The 19,094-nt window shown below is 52.4% G+C and overlaps 2 protein-coding genes across 2 annotated transcripts; one reads left to right on the forward strand and one right to left on the reverse strand.

Moving 5' to 3' along the window:
- Nucleotides 1-64: 64 nt before the first annotated feature.
- TGME49_252190 (KRUF family protein) lies at nucleotides 65-3,665 on the reverse strand (the record flags this gene model as incomplete). Its single annotated transcript, XM_018780972.1, has 4 exons — nucleotides 65-932; nucleotides 1,333-1,692; nucleotides 2,434-2,961; nucleotides 3,296-3,665. The coding sequence occupies 4 exons, from the start codon at nucleotides 3,663-3,665 to the stop codon at nucleotides 76-78; spliced, it is 2,115 nt and encodes a 704-aa protein (XP_018638218.1). The 3' UTR covers nucleotides 65-75.
- An 8,768-nt stretch (nucleotides 3,666-12,433) lies between these two features.
- Nucleotides 12,434-18,828, forward strand: TGME49_252200 (cell cycle regulator with zn-finger domain-containing protein). Its single transcript, XM_018780973.1, has 9 exons — nucleotides 12,434-14,033; nucleotides 14,254-14,321; nucleotides 14,718-14,877; nucleotides 15,237-15,488; nucleotides 16,032-16,126; nucleotides 16,524-16,599; nucleotides 16,729-16,807; nucleotides 17,141-17,261; nucleotides 17,458-18,828. The coding sequence occupies exons 1-8, from the start codon at nucleotides 13,266-13,268 to the stop codon at nucleotides 17,254-17,256; spliced, it is 1,614 nt and encodes a 537-aa protein (XP_018638217.1). The 5' UTR covers nucleotides 12,434-13,265; the 3' UTR covers nucleotides 17,257-17,261; nucleotides 17,458-18,828.
- The last annotated feature ends 266 nt before the right edge of the window (nucleotides 18,829-19,094 follow it).

Genomic DNA, 19,094 nt, shown 5'->3' on the forward strand with positions numbered 1-19,094 from the left:
TGCGGCGACACTGCGCGCGCATCTGGCTGACGAGGTCACCACTGTTGATCCTATTGAGATTCACAATACGAGCCATCACCGAGGTTCTGGCGCGCCACGTCGTATATGCGGCCCTACACCGCGCACACCATGTGGCGCCGACGTCGGTGCCGGTGAATCCGTAGAAGCCGGTGCTTGAGAATGAGATCCAGGCGAAGTGCTTGATACCGTAAGCGAATCCGAGGAGACACGGCGCGGCCCGCTGGTGGCAACGTCGGCAGTCGGACTCTGGATGGTTGCTGCCGGTTCCCGGAGTGGGCGTTTTTTGAGTGGCAGACACCTAGGTGGAATGATCTCAGAAACCGGGCCAAACGGTGTGGCGTGTCCCGTTGACAGAAATGATGTCAGTGACGGGCCTGACGCCTCTCGCGGTCCCAGCGGCAGATGCTCGGATGGGATCTGTGTTGACGTTCCTGAAATTTGCCCAGGTGGCGGGGTGTGCATCTGGGGCGCTAGTTGGTGTGCGGCGGCTCGAGCAGACACAAAATCGAGGAGTCGGCTCTTTTTGGGCTGGGGCGCTGCGGGCACACCAGCGCTACTCCCTGATCCGGCAGGGTGTAAGGGTGTGGTGGTGGACAGTGCCAGTGCCGCTGGTGGCAGCGGAACGCCAGTACTCCGTGTCGCAGGGACTGGCGTTGGTAGCGAATGGCCAGACGCTTTTTCGGAGGCTGCCTCAGTCGGGTGGAGCTGTAGAGATGCGGGTGACGCAGAGCCTGGCCCGGAGGCGACTCGTCGCCGCTTGGAGCATCGTCGAGGCGCCCGCAGGGGAAAGCCTGAGACTGGAGTCAGCCACAGTGACGTCGGAGTAGCCGTAGCAGCGCCGTGTAACGGGTGTCTTCCGGAGCTCTCGGCACTGCTCTGAGACAGATGCTTCCGTTTCCGTTGTCGTTTCCCTGAAGGGGGATTGCGCGTCGTGCAAGGTGACAGAGTCAGAACCAGGATGTATCAACACAGCACACAGTCGATGAAGCTCCAATGACACATCTGCCACGTGGCTGTGTTTGGGGGGGGGGGGGGTAGGGGGAGTCACGTCGATGCCTATAGCTCACAAATGAGCGGAAGGAAAGCTTTCCGAACAGCAAGCAACATCAGGAATCGGCGCGCGAACTCAACGCTGTGGCGCTGCCACGTGTGCACGGGAAACGTTCCGTCGCGTCCAACTCGTGCAAACTCTAGGAAGCACCGGTAAACGCCCCCAGAACTCATACCAGCCAACCGGAACGAAAAACGTGCTAGAGGGAGCCAGGGACATCGCTACATTAAATCGAGTTCACAGCGGCACAAGATACTCACCCGTCGATTCAGTTCCAAGCGACGGATCTGGTGCATGTCCTGATGGCGACGAGAGCAAGCTTTCGAGTTCCACTTCCAGGGCGTCCGCTTGACGTCTCAGGTCACGGGCCTTTTGTAGGTGTGCTGTGCACTGAGTCTGGAAATATGACTTATCCCTATACTGCCACTGAAGCAATACGGCGGGGGATGGTGATGGATCGTTTGCGCGAGCCATGCGATAGGCGACACGCTCGGCAATAAAAAGAGCCTCGTCACGGAGCCACGAGGCCTCTATGTTCTGTGCTTCCTTCTGTAAGTTCTGGATGGCAAGGTGCGCGAACGTCATTTCAGACCTTGCAGGTACCGGCGTGTGCGAAGGTCCTGACACCATCAAGAATCCACACACGTGGACATCCGGCTCCACTGGAGCGTCCCGCAGCGGTTTAACTCTCGATTGCCAGCTGCAGCGGGATCACAGGTTGCCCCCGTTTAGCCGTTGTGGGGCTACATGGAGCTGATGTGAGACGCTGTGCCTGTAGCGTTCACAAATACTGCAGTCGGTACACCGTTCGGGAACTATACTGGCGTACACTTCGAATTACACGTTGTAATTGACGGACAGTCGGTCGAGCACCACCTGCTAATATCTGAAGGCCATCTGACGTATGTGAAGATGGGATGACATAATCTTTATCGGCGCCAAGCTCTAGATACGCGGATGGGTGCAGACGACAATCCCAGTTCAACAGGCTCGTGTCTCGGAGACTGAATTGTCCGGGTATATTCTATAAACGCTCGTTTCAGAAGCGTTCAAATCCGGCAGCTTGCGGATGACTACCGGACTATGATCCTTGCGTCTGTAACGTTCACAAATCCTTCGGTTGGTACACCGTTCGGTGACTACGCTGACTTGTACGTGAAATAATTGGCTATAAACAGCGGATATTATATAGACCGTTACAAGCTGAAAACGATGGACCTTTGGCGCCATCGGACGAAGATGGAGTAACAGAATCTTTCTCAGAGCCAAACCCACAATGCGCATGATAGCGTAGGGCATCCCAAGCTCTAGAGGCTCGTGAGTCTGAGACTACAAAGTCCAGGTAGATGCGACGGACCCACCGCCTGAGACGCGTTCAGATTCTGCAGCTTGCAGACCACCAGCAGATTCTGATCCATGCGCTGGCGATTCCTGGGAGCTTCGTACCATGAGGCCCTCTGCTTCAGCCCTCCTTTCTAGATTGTCAGCAAGCTCCTGCAGAACAGCAGCTTCTTGAATACGCACTCGTCCATGGCGACAGTATGTATGTTTCGCCGAGACGATCCATTGTCGGACATCTTCCTCCCGCGGAGATCGATTGTTCCCCTCATGCATGTGTGACGCAATCCTACACTTTACATACTCATCTTTGTCCTTCCATTTTGCATATAACTGCGTGGCCTCCATTCTCAACTTATCAATCGCTAGCTGGGCATACGGCACTTCGCCCAGTTTTGGCAGCTCGACCGTGCTACCAAGCACTGTTCCCCTTAGTGTGTCCCCCGGATGAACGATGTGAGGAGCACTCTTCAGTGGTGGACCTCTGGGAATAAAAGGGCTCCGATGACGGCCTGTTAAATGCGCCTTTCGCCATTGACCACGGCTACCGGCTGCGAACACAAAACATTGAACAGTGCTTCAGGATGTCTCAATGGCGGAGTTGTGTGGAGTGTCCATGATTATCTGCTTGCCTAAGACCGCCCCACCACGGAGACCAGAGACCGTTTATCTCTCCTAGGCCCAATTCGATGAGCTCCAAAGCATAATGGATACACGAACCGGAGCGAACTACATGCTGTCTATATTATGGCAATGGCAGCGTCTGCTGCTGGTTCGAGATGTCTATGCTATCCTCAACGGCAAGCCACAAAATGCGGTCATCCATGAGCCTACGTAGCGTTGTCACAATGTCTTCTTGTCTTGTCAGGGGGATAGGTAACCCACCTCGTCCACCTGTCCAGGCCCTTGTATCGGATGTTCTCTTAGATGCTCGTCTCCGAACGGAAGGCCCTTCGTCGGGATCCTCTCGCATCAGGGCACCTGAGGCAAGACGGCTCTCCCATTCAGTTGCCTGGGCCTCTAGCGCTGCTGCCTTCTCTTTTGCGAGCGTCGCCTTCAGACGGTACGCTCTTTTTGCCTCGTGTCGCCACAAAGACACAACGTTGTCAGACGGATTTTCATTCATGTTCCGCGCCATCCGCTCCGCAATGTGTTGTTGGACGCACAGATCCTTATTGCGCAGCAGTTCTCTGAGCCTGGTAACTTCGGTCCTCAACGCCACAACTCCGACACGTACATAAGATTGTATGGCCATTTCAGGAGCTGCCCTTGCGCCTCCCGCACCTGGGACAACGGTGAAAGTCAGCAGAATGAATAGGGCTGACGCTAGCGTCGAGCGTAATCCTGCTACCCTGGTGACTAGTACCCAACTGGCACCCTTTACGTAGTGGCAACATCTTGAAGGCACCAGCGATGAACGTAGTGTCGTATACGTGATACATACCTGCGTTGAATAGGGCTCATCATGTCTCTCGTGAAAAGGCAGAAGGCCTCAGATTCCTTTTCGGGCAACGTCAGTCTCAGACTCTACCCCTATGCTGCCACAGCGACACAAATGTGCCAGTCTCAGCAAAACGACAGGCGTTCATCAAGCGCAATTGGCAGCTCACCGGGTGCGTTTGCGTCGCCGCCAGTTCCCGAGGCTTCGTCACTCGTTCCGGGTTGTGCCGAGGCGGCTCCTCCGGAATTCGAAAGCTCCACCCCCGCTGCCTGCAACTGCGCCGCGACTTCTGCCGCTATCTTATCTAATAGATGGGCTTGTCGCAGTCTTGCACTTGCCCGAAAGTGAAACCTCTCTCTCGCGGCCGCTTCCAAGTGCTTGACTTGCGACTCGGTAGGAGGGACAGACTGACCCACGATAATGCGGCCGACGCTCTGCCTCACGTAGCGGTCCTCATCCTCCCATTCCTCTCGTAACTGCTTCGCCTCCCTCCTGAAGCCTTCCATTGCCAGCTCCCCGAATGTCAAATTTCCACGGCCAAGCACTGCAACAGTACGTGAAATGCCTAGACTGCTGGGGACATGCCTTGAGAGACCCGACACCCTCTCTCCTCTGGGTGCGACCGCGGGGCCTTGTCGAAGGCTTCCTGAAAACCACCGGAACACTACGCTTGACAGGATAGCTCGCGGTTTCCACACCCACGATGCAGGCAATATCTCGTCGGCCCCACGCCGCATCGGACGCACCAAAGAGTCGTCTGGCGTGTGGGCCGGAGTAAGGGCTATACAAGAAGTGCATACGTGTTCGGTAGAGTAGCGATCCGCCAAACGGACTCAGTCGCCGCTGCACGTTGCCGCTACATACTGCTTAATAATATACGCAGCAGGGCACGGCTAGCTCTTCTTGACCCAATCGCATTCCTGTTACTCACACGACTACCTTGTTGCGATTAGAGAAGTCTAGGCTCTCCTAGATCACTCGATTTACCCGTGAGACTAGAACTGCCCTGCGCAGGTTCAGCTGGCCGCGGCTCCGCGACTGGCTCTTGAGTGGCACCAGTCCCCGCTTCTGTGGACGACCTGATGGTAGGCGATTCCCGTTGCGTATCCTCCTGGATCTGACTACCAGCCAGCTCCTGATCTCTATACTCCAAATCTCCATCATCCGGACCCCGCGCGCTAAGAGCACCAAGAAACGAGCCCGTGATCCCTACACAAAGAAGGCTTAGCGCCCACAGGGTTCGAGACAGAGCGTAGGTCGCAGGGATCGAGCAGGTACTCGTCGGGATGCAAATGACTTGTTCGAAATAGCAGATGAAGGCTGCAAGTGCCGTTCTCACGATAACCTGCGGGGCCACCATTTGCGTGGCTCATAGCTGGTCCCCTAACCCTACAAAATTACCATACTCGCGAGGAAGCGCATGCTGCTCTGCCGACGAGCCAACCAAACAAGGATGGTCATTCACTGTCGAACTGGACCTGAGTGGTTTTCGACTCGTCGTTTGACGAAAAACACTAGGCGGTTTTCTGATTCGGACACTGTCAACTGGTAGTATGGTTAACGGCGGTCATCGCCCAGAGGTAGAGCGCCGCTGGTCGAATGTGTGAAAGTGTTAGTGAGGCAAAGGTGTTGCGTGATGCTACGCATGCGGGTGGTAACGAGGAAAATGTCTGCGCGGTCCGTGCGATGGGCTGGAACGCGACGCACGGTAACGCCTCACATAACGCGGGAGGACCCATCGATGTTCCCGATGAGATCATGGTAGATGGGCCCTTTCCCGGAGGCAGTGTTGTACGAAAATAGAACCCAAAGAGATGTGTTTCATCCTATCCTTTTCAGTGGCCTGCCCAGCAGGAAAACCAACTGAATATCTTCCTTCCACACATGTCGACCGTCTACCGTGTTTCGTTCGACGTGCCGCCCCTGACAACTGGCTACACCGTCGAACAGAGTCTATCCACTCGCCCCTCCGAGACGCCTGCATGCAAAGAAGAGTTTAGTTTGACCAGCCACGTGTAAACGCCGGGGAGTTGCAGCTTCGATTGGGGGACGGTACCACAGCAGTGCGGCAAGGCTGTGTCCTCACCCGCTAGCGCGATTGGTTAAGGTGTTGCTAGTAGTCTGTCGAATAAGCTGCGAAACGACGGATGGTCGAATAGTTCCGGACCCAACAGATATGTTTTACAGAGTATGTCTTGTTCACAGGTTTCGATCCATAGTGAGACCACAGGAGCACGTTTTCTGCGACAGCCTCACTTCTACGCGCAACCCTGGAGGAAACAGAAGGTGAAGAAGGTTTCCACATCTCTACCAGCATACCATTGAGCGCATCTTCACCACACCCAACGTCATTTGTTGCCTTACGCGACACGTCTGTGGTGGTGCGGCACAAAAAATGTTTGCCACTCGACGTCCAACACAGGCGTTCCGCAAGGTACCTCCATAAACAACGGCATTGCCCGGGTTCGTGGTTGCCGGCGACGACCACTATACTTGTTATCACCACGATTTTGAACTTCCTCGACCGTATGTTCGTCCTTCCAATTCTGACTACTCCTGACCATTCCACAGTATGCGGTGGCATTTAGCGGTTCGCAATTACGTCACTTTGACGTGGCATGGAACGGAGCCTGTTGCAGCGCATGAGAGAGCTGTGAGGTGCGTCGAACCTCTATGCTCACGATGTCCATCGTACCGATTACTACAAAACCCTCACCCGCCAATACCAAGCGGCACGGATGACGAACTGATGCCCACTGTTCATGTGTTGCAAATCCGTCTGCGCGACTATCGCACCAGGCACTGAAGGTTCACCGCTCCGACCATGGACAGCCGGACCACACCACTCTCCACGATGGTGCTGAGCCGTCGAACGCCTTGAAGGCACTACCTTCACCCCAACGCTCCACTATATCACTGCAGATCGAAAGCACAGCCATAGCTCCGTTGTCCCCCACTCAAAGACCCACTGAACATCTTGCCGCACGACGCCTGCTCCACTGGCAACCGAGGTCAATGAATCTCAGATTACTGTAGCCGCAATGTGCTCGCTCGATACGATTAACCACTCGGACGTTCAGGAATGTCTGGTCGGCTGCGCACCGAAAAGCGATATCCATGCACTGCTGTGTGTGCACTGTTGAGCAGCTTTGCCGTAAGTTGAGGGGGTCGGGGTGGTAACAGCGACAGTCGGAGCATGCACAAGCTTTCATTGATATTGCTCGCCCCGGCAGGTCGACGGCATCTGTGCACGGCAACCTATTGACGTGCGGACGATCCACGGAGAGGACTGTGAACGAAGCTGTTAGGAAACACGTCCCTCTGACAACGTAGGAAATCCACAAAGCACGCCTCGCGGGGTACACCATACACACACACACACACACACAAGCTGACAGACGTAACTGTGCAACTCCCCTCTTATAACTCTGCGTCACACAAAAGCGTGCCAGCCTGTCAAATGCCTTGTCAGATGAACGGTAACCGATGAGAAGGGTTTGCTGGCGGTTTCCCTCTGATACATTAGATCAAGACCAAAGGCATTTGCCGACCATTCGTTTGCACCGTCGGTATGTAAGAACTACGAGCCGCGGAACCAGTCTCTCCGACCTGAAACATCGAGGCCAGCATGCGAGAACGTTACGTCGTCCCGTGTTCAACACCGGCGTTCATAGGGTCTGCCCCTCCAACCAGCCTCGCCAACCGTCTTCCAGGTAGTTGGGGCTCGATGCGAGAAAACCGTCGGAAATGCACCTCACGAGACCGGGTCTCCGGAAGTCGATCGCCTCCATCAGGAATCAGATGAGAGCAACCGGCTTTCTTGGTCACACTGGTGTAAACGGGTCGCCAACGGTGCGCTGCTGGAGATACACGAAACAAGGTATCACCGAGGGTCTGGTGGATGAGGCTGCATAGGTGGTCTACATCAGGCACTCTCGTTAACGCCAATGTTGGTGCTGACAGCCCCAAGGAAGGCGGTACTTGACGATGAGTTGCAGATGTGGTTTCTGCTCTCGCAAGCGATCTGGAGAAGAAGAGACGCTGGCCACTGGTGGGACCGCCGGCAACTCGGGTCTGCACCTGGAAGGACATTTTTGAGTGGAAGAAACACGGGTCAAATGCTCTCAGAAACTTTGCCAGACGGTGTGGCGTGGCCCACTAGTTACGAGATCGCCAATGGCGGAATTGAGGCTAGACCAGACCCTAACGGCAGCTGTGGATGTGGGGTCTCTGTTGACGCCGGTAAACAAAACCCAAGCGGCGGATAGTGGGTCACGGTCACTGGCTGTAATGCGGCAGTTTCAGGTGACCAAAATTGAAAAAGCCGTCGCTATTTTGAATGGGGCTGTGTGGGTGCACCAGAGCCACTCTCTGATTCGGCGGGGAGCAGGGGTATGTGGTGTGATCGTGGTTGGATTTAGAATTGCTGCCAGCAGATGGCCTGCAGTCACTGGCGTAGATTCTGCTGTTGGCAAATGCCCAGACACTTCTTGCGAGACTATCCCATTTTGATGGAGCTGTAGAGATGGGGCAACTCAGGCACTACCCCGGAGACGACTCTGTGCCCCTGTCGTGCCCCTTCGAGGTTCCCACAAGCGCAACTCAGTGACTGGAGTTAGCCACCGGAACCGCACCGGAGCCGCAGTGCTGCCGTGTGACAGGACACCTCCAGGGCTTACGGAACTGCTATGAGACAAGTGCTTCCGTTTCTGCTGCCTTTTCTTGAAGCGAGCCGGCTGGTCTTATCGGCTGACAGAGCCACAACAAGACGAATTGGCACACAGCGTTATATACAAAATTTGATAGATACATCTATCTTGTAGCCTCATTCGTGGAGGAACAGCCCCAGTGCCGTCAGCTCTCGGATGAGAGGAAACGCATTTTAGGGACAGCAGTAAACATCCGAGATCGGCACGCGAACATTATGCGGTAGCGCTACCACGACTACAGTGGACACGCTTCGTCCCGCCCCAGCAACATCAGAACTTTTGGGTTCTTCTTCGATGACGTCACAGCACATACGCGTTGCTGTACATGCTTGGTGCCGACGACACGGGGTGTGTCAGAGAGGGCGAGAAACGTCTCTGGAGCGAATCTTATCCGGAACATCAGCGGAATTTCACCAGCCGATCCCGATCCACGTGGTGGTTATGTCGGATGGCCGGATGTCGAGGAGAGCGCGTTGTAAAGCTCCTGTTCGAGGGCATTCGCTTAATCGTTTAGGACAAGTGCCATTTGTTGGTGCACTACGCAGCTGGGACGGAGGCACTTCCGGTCCTGAAATGCATACTCTTGTTTGCGGGGGCCCGGTGCTGGACTTTCCGCGATAGGCATCGTGTTCGGGAACAATATTTTCCTTTCCATCGCGACATGCGGCATCTGTGTCTCGTGCCTGAATGCGTATGAACTCGATGACACGGTACGCAAACGTCATTTCAGGCCTTGCAGGCACAGGCGTGTGCAAGCGTCCTGACACCATCAAGAATCCACACACGTGGGCATCCGGTTACCCGCAGTGTCTTAGGAGACAGACTCTAGAATTAGCATTCATCTACAGCTACGGTATGTGTTGTGTTTGAATAGCCTAAAGCGTCCCGCAGCGCTTTAACTCTCGATTGCCAGCTGCAGCGGGATCACAGGTTGCCCTCGTTTAGCCATTGTGGGGCTACATGGAGCTGATGTGAGACGCTGTGCCTGTAGCGTTCACAAATACTGCAGTCGGTACACCGTTCGGGAACTATACTGGCGTACACTTCGAATTACACGTTGTAATTGACGGACAGTCGGTCGAGCACCACCTGCTAATATCTGAAGGCCATCTGACGTATGTGAAGATGGGATGACATAATCTTTATCGGCGCCAAGCTCTAGATACGCGGATGGGTGCAGACGACAATCCCAGTTCAACAGGCTCGTGTCTCGGAGACTGAATTGTCCGGGTATATTCTATAAACGCTCGTTTCAGAAGCGTTCAAATCCGGCAGCTTGCGGATGACTACCGGACTATGATCCTTGCGCCAGTGAATTCCTGCGAGCTTCGAAGCTAGAGGCCCTTTTTTGCAACCTTCCTTGCTAGATAAACCTTCGTGAGGGGCGACAGTGTTAGCTGTCGCGCCAAGTTGATCCATCGCTAGTTTTTCTCCCAAGGTGATATTAAAAGTTTTCTTCCACCATGTTCTCGGCAACCTTAGCCCTTTCATGAATGTTTTTGTTGTACCATCTATCAAATAATTGCTTGACGTCTCTCCTCACTTTCTGAACCACAACACAAGTGTGAAGCACCCCACCCATTCCTGGCACTTCCCGCACTGCTACCAAGCACTGTTCCCGTTAGTGAGAGTGTCTGCTGGACATCGTAAAGAGCACTGCTGACGCATCAGTCGGGCCAGGCATTGGCCGCTGATTCCGTCTCTTGGGATTCATGGCGGCGAGTGGCTGAAAACAAAACTCCATGCAATGCTGCATACATCAGCGACGGAGTCTTCAGAGATATCCGTAATTGACTGATTGAGTGACACTGCCCCCCACGGGCGGCAGAGTCCCGTTAGTTGTTTTGTTCCAATCAAAGAACTACTCAGCATACCTCATAGACAATTCCATGCGGGCTGCATATTGCCTTGTTTCTTCAAATATCAGCTCTACGGGTGATTTCAGATGTGTAAGCGAGGGTAGATGACCAGCCGCGAACTGCCCCACCTGCGAGCCCTCGTAGCTGTGTCGCACAATCTCCCTGTCCTGTCACGTGCTACACATCGTGTGTTTTTATCCTGCGGCAAGACTCTTGGTGCAAAGGAAGAACACTTCAGTTCCCTTTCCAGACAGCATTGGCGGCAAACTCTAAACCTATGTTGCCGCTGCTACACACATACGCCACCCTCGATACGGTGACCTCTCCTCTTTGAGCAGGGAGATGACAGCTCACTGAGTGCGCTCTTGAGTGGTGGCCACCGTTCTCAAGGCTTGGTCGCTCGTTCCAGGTTGTGGAAATACGTCGCCTTCAAAGCTCGTACTTTCGACCCCACCTGTACGGAGCCTCGCCGCTACTTCTGCTGCCATGCACTCTAGGAGAGGTAGATTGACTCACCATGAAGTTGCCAACGCTCTGGTTCACATCCATCACCTTTTCCTCCGTTCCTCTAGTAGCTGCGTCGCTTGCTTCTTGGGGCACGCCATCGCAAGCTGTCCAAGAGTCGGTATTCCATGCCAACCAGTGCAGCTCTTTGGGAAAGGTTTAGTCCTCGCAGGGCATAGCGTTGGGACCCAGAGTCCCTCTCCCGTAGGGATGTGGTGAACTGAACTTATGGACGGGTTCTAGGTAGCTATCGAAACAATGCAGCATAGCGGTGCAGTCGTGGCTGTCTCATCCACAATGCATCCGATTGCCCTCCAGCGCTATACTGCATCGGTCGTCTCAGTGCTGCATCCTGCCTGTGTGTGCTGGCGTATTGGATCTATGGTGAGGGGCATACGTGCTCGAAGGGGAGATTCGCTTCGCGGAAGGAGTTGCCGCTACGGTCTGGCGCAAGGCATGTAGAGATGTGCACGGCTGCGAACACCTCAACCAATCGCATTTCCGTGGCAAATTCGACTGTCTGGCTGCGTAAAGAGCTTCATAGCTCACCACAGTCACTTGATTCAAGCATGGAATTGACAACGCCAGGCGGTGAAACGTGTGGCAGCGCCGTGCCGGCTATAGAACTTCACCGGTCTCCATTCCTCTGGATGACCTGGGTGCAACCAATTCCTCTTCCGTTTCTTTCTGACTCTCACTACCAATCACGGGAGAGAAGAGGAGTTGACGACTCGTGTACGGTTGTGCCGAGACATGAGTGGTATTTAAGCGACGAAGCCGTGGCAGCGGGCGGCCAAGCTTCGCTTCTCTTTAGCACAGAGTGAATCGCCTCATGTTAGCGTGTATCACCTTGACGCGTCTGAAGCTCACGGTCACTTATTTGTTAAATAACCCAGTGCTAGAGAAAATTTCCAGAGGATCATAACTTCCCTTTGGTCCGTTGTTTCCTGTCAGAGTCCCTGTGGTGGACGCCAGCACACCGGGCCAGTTAGCCACAAAGTCATGTAAGCGCGAAGCTGTACGAGCCACACCAAAGGACCTTGATACGGCAGTCGTTCAGGATACATTGCCCAGTTCAGTTACTTCTACATGTCACATATTTGGGCAGTCGTGTCCGTCAATGTAACACCATGAGATCATGCGCTGTTCTGGTATCAGAGGAGACGAGAGGGAGGAAGCTAGACAGCGGGATGACATGTGATAATCGCCTGCAGCGCCCTTGCCGATAGTTGCGTAGCGTTTACTACTAATGCAGGTGAATAGAGTAGCTCAACACTTTTTTGCTGATACATCCCTCCTAAATGCCGTGATAGGCCTGAATAAATTTGAGGGGTCCTCGTGAAAGGCAGGCGGGAGGATAAGCAAATACCACTGCATGACTCCCGAGCGTGTTACTGCGGTCGCTGTGGCTGCCTACCACAGTGGCGAGTCGGCTAGGCAAGACAACACGTGCGAATTTCAAGCAACTGATTTGTGCCGGTTTCCACAAGTGCTTATTCACTGGTCATCGCCTCGATTGAATATGTTTCAAGCGTCTGCCAAATATCTTTGATAACATGTGAAGCGTGCTTTCTCTTGATTATCGGGGTCGCGTCGTCCAGAAAGGTTGACTTGTTTTCTTGCTACTGCGCAGAGGGCCGCTTGAAGACACTGTACCACGTTCGCCAAGTGTTGTACTCAGGATCGAGGACTTGAAAGAGTTGTTGGTCCAGGGTGCCACATACTTTGTCTACACCTTTGTTCCCTACCCCATTTTATGAATGGTACATGTGACCGTGTAGGAGGTCACAGCCCGGGATAGTCCGTGACACCCCGCGATGACGGCAGGGCCAGGCGAAAAGATTTTCCACGACCCAGTCGACGGTGCAAGCGGATCCATTTTTTTCTTCTTTTTGCTTTCAGTCTCTTGCTGTAACCAGTGTCTTCCTCGCTGATATAAGACTGAGGCTCCGCTGATCGTGAGCGGAGTGCAGCTGACCGGATTCAACCCATTGTCATTTGGGCTCGTGCTGGTGCACAGGATTTTCTCAATCGGCAGTCGCCCCCGTCCACTTGAGCGTTTTGAATTCTGCCATTCCAAATTCTTGGATTCCGAAACGGCTTTCATATTTGCTCCACGTGCACTGTACGACCTGCGCGTAGCTCCAGCTTTCTCGTTCAAATGACTTCTTTCTTGCAGCTCTGTGTTGCATTCCTTAGTGGGCTTCCTCTGCTGCGGCGTCAGCCGTGAAGGCAGACGGAGACTCGTCACCTTTTTGGAAGGAGGACGATGGCCACGAAGGGCTCCCGCTGAATCACCGGCCAGTCGGAGCTGCCCTAGTCTACGGTCTTAGTCACCAGAAATGATCCCCCGGACCTGTGACGATCCCCGCAGGGACTCGTGCTGCCCGCTCTTTTCTGTGGATTGTTGCCCTCCACATCCTTCCCCTTCCTCTGTTTTTCAGTCTGATGGCAAGCATGAACTTCCCGCTTCCGAAATCCCCCACTCTTTTCGGGCTGTCCCTGAGGGGACATTTGCCGCCAGGTCGCCACGGAGCCATGGTGCAGGCCAACCGCAGGGAGAATGCCCATCAGATGCTACGACGTCAGCTGCATCCGATACATCCTCGCAGGCTCCGCATGATGTTCCAGTCTTCACTGATTCTCTCCTCTCTTCCAGCACATCGGAATGGCCCCATCAAGGGCCACGAAGTGATGCTGTGGAGTCACTGGAACATGCATATATCTCTGGGACCGTATCGAGCGACGAACCCGTTTCCGAAGAACCCCTCAGCAGCGACGAGGAATACTTACCTTCAGTTGATTTCACAAAAAATGCAAGTTGCGAAATGTCACCTGGCGACCTTCCCGAGTCACTAAATTCCGTCAGTGAACCTGTCTCTAAGTTGCACAGTGGTCCCTCAAGACATGCTACGGTCATACGGCGAGCTCCCCAGAGCGCAAGGGACGGTTTCTCAGTAATGAGGAAAGACGCATCGCTTCGACAGCCTGCCATTCCTCCCATGGCACCGGTTCGGCTTCTTCCGTCAAGGCGGTGTCAGTGGCTCCGAGCGCTGCCGGTCGTCTTCCTTATGGTGTTAATCGCCTATATTCTTGCTGTTTTTGTAATGGTTAGTGAACCTCTCTAGCTTATTCAGAATAGAGACCAGGGCAGCTTCTGCAGTTTCCTACCTAGCATGAGTCGTCACGGATTCTTATTTGTTTCGTTTGTTAGCAGGTTACCTGGCTGTATGGTCGTTGATTACGGCTCTCGATGGAGCAAGGCTTAGCCCTATGAAGGCAATCCATACCTATTCTGGCGTCTTTCGTTTGTCGTCTGTGTTACTGCAGTACCATGCTCTCCCCTTGCTGCAGCTGAACATCCCTCAGTCGATGAAATTTGCTTCTACTTACAACAGGTGAGCTCTTTTGTACACTGTTCGAATTCGAATATAGCTATGCGGTTCCAAGGAGGAAACAGCGAGTCTTTTTTCTAGCCATTTACTGTACACCCCAATCCATACGTCACAACATGGTACCGACGCAATAGCAGGTCTGCATTTGTTGTTGAACAGTAAGTCTCTTCGCGATGATGCTTCAAGAAGCTGTTATCATTCCATCGGGCTGCGGCCGACGATCCTGCGTCAACAGTGTCCTGCTCGTCCTGGATTATAATACAGTCGGCTTCATGAACCTGTCGTTACCACGCGGCCGCGCGTCACCATTCATTTCGGTGGTCGCTGTCACCTCGATATAGAGTTTTTGTCTGGTATCATGTTGTTTCATGGCCCTTTGTGTATGTGTGTGTTGATCAGAGGTCTGTTTGAGCTTTTGGGCGTTGGTATCCTGACTTTCCTCTTCCTCGTCTCGTACTGGCTAGCTGTCGTCACCCCGCCAGGCAGCATCCCAAATACTGACGAATGGTCTTACTCGGCGCCCGAAATTTTCGACATAGAAGGGCTACCTTCGGTTGTGGTACGTGTTCATATATGATCATGCTAAGACAATCTGATATCTCTTTCCCGAGTGCTGCTCAACATGACAAGATGGGGCAATTTCGCGCTTCTTCTTTGAAACTTGATTCTTGTGCTAACACTTGTCCCGACACCTCAAATGAATCTTCTCTAGCCACGCAGGATGCGTGAAATTCGAAAGCTCTATGCTGCTTTCATCAGATCCCAAGCAACATGCTACCACGAGGGCATCGGGTTCTGCGCTGCGTCCCCGTGTCACAGGGAGCTTTTGATGTTCTCTTGCCATCTCTTATACTGTAAGAAGTCAGTGTTGCGGGCATGTGCTCATCTGGTAACTCGTTCAGCTCATTGTTTTTTCAGGAAACAAAAAAGACGGGGGCACGTCGTCACTGCAAATGGTGTCGCCGGATGAAACCGGATCGGGCCCACCACTGTCGGGTTTGTCGTCAGTGTGTACTCAAAATGGATCACCACTGCCCATGGATCTACAATTGCGTCGGCTGGAGAAATCACAAGTACTTCATGCTCTCGCTCATCTATGGGTCCCTTGATTCCCTTCTCATTGCAATCTGCATGTTCGAAACTGTCAAGCGAGTAGTGGCGTCGGACAAGGTGAGCGGAAATCCGCGATCTTCTTTCTTTAAAGTGGTGCGTGATAGCATCGTTCTGGCTTCGGAGCAGATTCAGCAGATCAGCGACCTAACGAGGACTCTGCTTCAATGTTTCCACTCATTCAAGTCGGTAGACGCCAGTGTAGGTATGCATTGTGTGCATATCATCCCCATGTGTACCAATAGCCTCCACAGTTGAAGAAGCCTGGAGAAATTGTTTTTGTGGGCTGGTGGTTCTTTGTGAGGCTGTGATTACCTACAGTATCAAGTGCAGCTCGCATTCTGTCCCCCGTATGGGTGATGTTGGTCAATAAGCTCTGATTTCTCTGTTGCTTCCCCACCTCTGAGCAACTGGAGAAGGGCAGATCCGTCGCGGTCGTGAACGGCCAACAATTTCCAGATTCATCGTCTTCATTACCACTTTTACGCCACCTGTGTATGTATAGGAGAATCGTGGTAGCCTTACCTCTAATGACAGCGTATAATTTCTGATTGTCGAAAGCAATTTTGGTGTCTGTGGCGTTTTCGTCTGTACTGTTTTCAGGACCAGTTCGAAAAAATGTTTATGGTCCTGTTCGCCGAGACGCTCGATATTTTCCTCTGCACTCTCATCACTGGGTTCTTCTTTTTTCACACGCAGTAGGTCATATGAGGCACGGTCCCGACTTTACTTTTTGTTGGTGTTTGTTTATTCCCTTAGGATAAATCAATCTATATAGTGCTGGTGGCAGCATAGAGATAATCGTCTTAGATTTGGCAGAAAGATGAGAGACACCTTTTATAAAGCCTGGCGATGTGCATCTTTCTTATCGCGGAATACCTGCCTGTAAAAACAGAGTTGGGCTGCATCGGCTGCACACCAAACGGTGCCGTTGTTTGTGCCATCTTTCTGCGGCTCTGCTGTGCAAGGATACAAAGGGATCAGTCCGCTATGCTCGGCTTGTGAGTAATTATCGCTTACAAGGTTCCTGAATGGACCTTCGATTCTGTCACATTTTTTATTGCTCGCTGCTTCTTGCGAATGTATTGCCTGCAGCTTGGTTTGCAACGGCATGACAACAATTGAGTTCTGCGAGAAGCAATTCATGCGTCCGCGCACGCCCATGCAAGAAGTACGTATTAGACAAGTAGCACGGTAGTGCTCTGTGCTACGCATTTGTCGTGCGATCGCTCGCACCCGTGCGTTCAAGCGTGCGTGTGCAACGAATCACGAAATGCCGAACGTTTTTGTCTGCCTTCAGAGTCTGTGGAACAAAGGCTGTTGGAGAAATTTCACAGACGCATTCGGATCAAATCCATTAATCTGGTTGTTGCCCATAGGTACGTAGGATAGCGGGGCTGCTGGTGAGTCTCGTGATCCTGTGACCACGTGTCCTCGCAGTGAGCACATTTGATTTTGTACAGTGCTAAGGTGTGGCACTTTTTCATTCAGAAAAGCACGTGTCTTGTACAGACAAATGAGTTTGTTTTCGTGTCCCTGTTTTGGCGTGGAAACACACACACACCCATATTTTTCACTTCTTTCTGGGAATAGAGACTTTTGTGACTGGATTCTCGATACCTTACGATTGATCAAGATACGCTGATTAAAATTCCTTGTTTTGTTTTTGGGTGTGCGTGTGCTTGTACTTCACTGTTTATGGTGCTTGTCAGATAATCGACCAGGAGACGGTGTTCACTTCATCACCGAGGACACACGGCTACTTCACACCCCGGTTCTGCGACGTATTCGGACCTTTGAGCCAATAATTGAATCATCAGTGGACTGAAGATTGTAGGTGGCTTCCGATCCGTTTAGGACGACGATTTAGTTTCAAATGCCCACTGAGACGAGGGATCAGCAGTCTTGGTCCGGGATAGCAAGAAAGCACCATTGGCGACATTCGCAGGTTGGCATACCCGTGGATATACTCATCAGAATTTGCGAGAACGGATGCGAGGCGAACTTAATCGGGACTCATGCGTTTCAGGAACCATGCTTCCGAGGTTTGCGTGGACATTCTGCCACCGCAGAACACGCACCACTGCTGTATGGGGCCAACGACTTCCAGGAATGAATTTGAGAGAAGGAATACCGGCGAACGAGTTTCTGAGCACCCCTAGAAATTCAATGGACATGCACCACGGCAGTTGCCCGCAAGCGGTCCAAAGGTGGCACGGCACAAAAATGGTTACAAAATATCAGACTATTATTGCTAGACTAAAGAATATTCTGACGCCCCATTAAAATCCGATGTATTGCGAACAGTTGCTTTGTCCATAATCATGCGTGGTAATGTACATCTACAGGCACAGTCCTACGTCATGTGCGATGCACTCCCTTGAAGTGGACACATTGTTATCAGAGTGACTACCTGAGGCTTTGGCACAACCGCTGCAACTTGGTTGTTGTGTAGCCCGAATTGTTACTCTTTCCGGCGGGTCATGTTGCAGTAGCAAATCAAACTCAGTCATTTTTTCAGGTCCCATTTGGTTCTCCCGTGTGGATGGCATTCTAAAGCGAATTGTTTTTACGTATTGGAACTCAACAAGAGGAGAGGGGCACGGCATGTTTCGTTCGCTCAATCCTCCCCATATGTTTCTATTCTGTAGAGGCTTTGTTTATGGCATTCTTCCTGACTCTTTCTGTAAATGTGGCCAGATACAAACGAAAGCCACAAGTTGAGCTGCCTGCTACTCTCTTTTTTCAGTATGCCCCTGCCAAATCTAGTGATCAAACAGGCCCAAGCGCCCATTGCGCGTTTACGACTACCATTTGGGGAAAGCTCCAGAATGTTTTTCATGGCGATATATGAATTAAGGACTCTCTTCTTGGTACTTTTAGCGAGAAGGGTACAGATATAAGCCGGTTGCAGTACGGCACGCGTAGCAGAATCCGAACAACCACTTCAGAGTATGTAATAATGAGGCCAGCAGTTCTCCACCGCGGCAGTAATATATCATCCCTTTCCGGTTGTAGAAAAGCATATCCACACCAGGCTCAAGCAATCAAGCATATACAGATACGTGATTTGATATGTGTTTATTGTTGTGTGTATGTACAGTTGCGACGCAGTTGTTTTTTTTTGTAGGAGTGCAGACATCATGATGAGCAATGTCCGGATTTCGTATCGGTCAATGTCGGGTGCAACGAAGACGGCGTTTTGCTTCTGCGCCCTCATTTTGGAATGGCGTTTAGCAGTACAGAACGGATGTGTTTCTTTGGAGAAGGGCCAAGTGAAGGCTTACTGTTTCCGCTAGGGCCTCGAAGATCGGAATGCATGGATGCAGAACGTGTTATTGCTAATATTTACTTGACTTCATCGTATTATGGAACTCAGGAAGACAAGAACGTCGAAACCCCCTTACTATCGCTGAGACACAGTTGGAGGGGGGAGCAAACACTGCAGTAGCTGTGCATCTTTACCAAAAACCGACCTGCTCTTCAGAGTTCGTTCCCGTAGGACGAGACGTCATATGGTGACCCTCAGAGGAAAGGCGGGCTGTAGAATTGATTAGCTCACGTCCACTTCATATGAACACTCGTCAAGGTGCGAAACAGGACACCTCACGGCAACCATTGCAGCGCACCTGCGCTTTTTTCGGTGCTACCCTACAGGTCTAGGTA

This window comes from Toxoplasma gondii, chromosome III (genome assembly GCF_000006565.2).
Source record: "Toxoplasma gondii ME49 chromosome III, whole genome shotgun sequence".
NCBI lineage: Eukaryota > Apicomplexa > Conoidasida > Eucoccidiorida > Sarcocystidae > Toxoplasma > Toxoplasma gondii.

Excerpts from the sequence above, each read along its gene's own strand:
- TGME49_252200 (XM_018780973.1), top strand. The coding sequence starts at position 13,266 with ATGATCCCCCGGACCTGTGACGATCCCCGCAGGGACTCGTGCTGCCCG. Across the intron at positions 16,127-16,523 it reads TTCTTCTTTTTTCACACGCA|CTTGGTTTGCAACGGCATGA; the intron begins GTAGGTCATATG and ends TATTGCCTGCAG. Across the intron at positions 16,808-17,140 it reads AATCTGGTTGTTGCCCATAG|ATAATCGACCAGGAGACGGT; the intron begins GTACGTAGGATA and ends GGTGCTTGTCAG.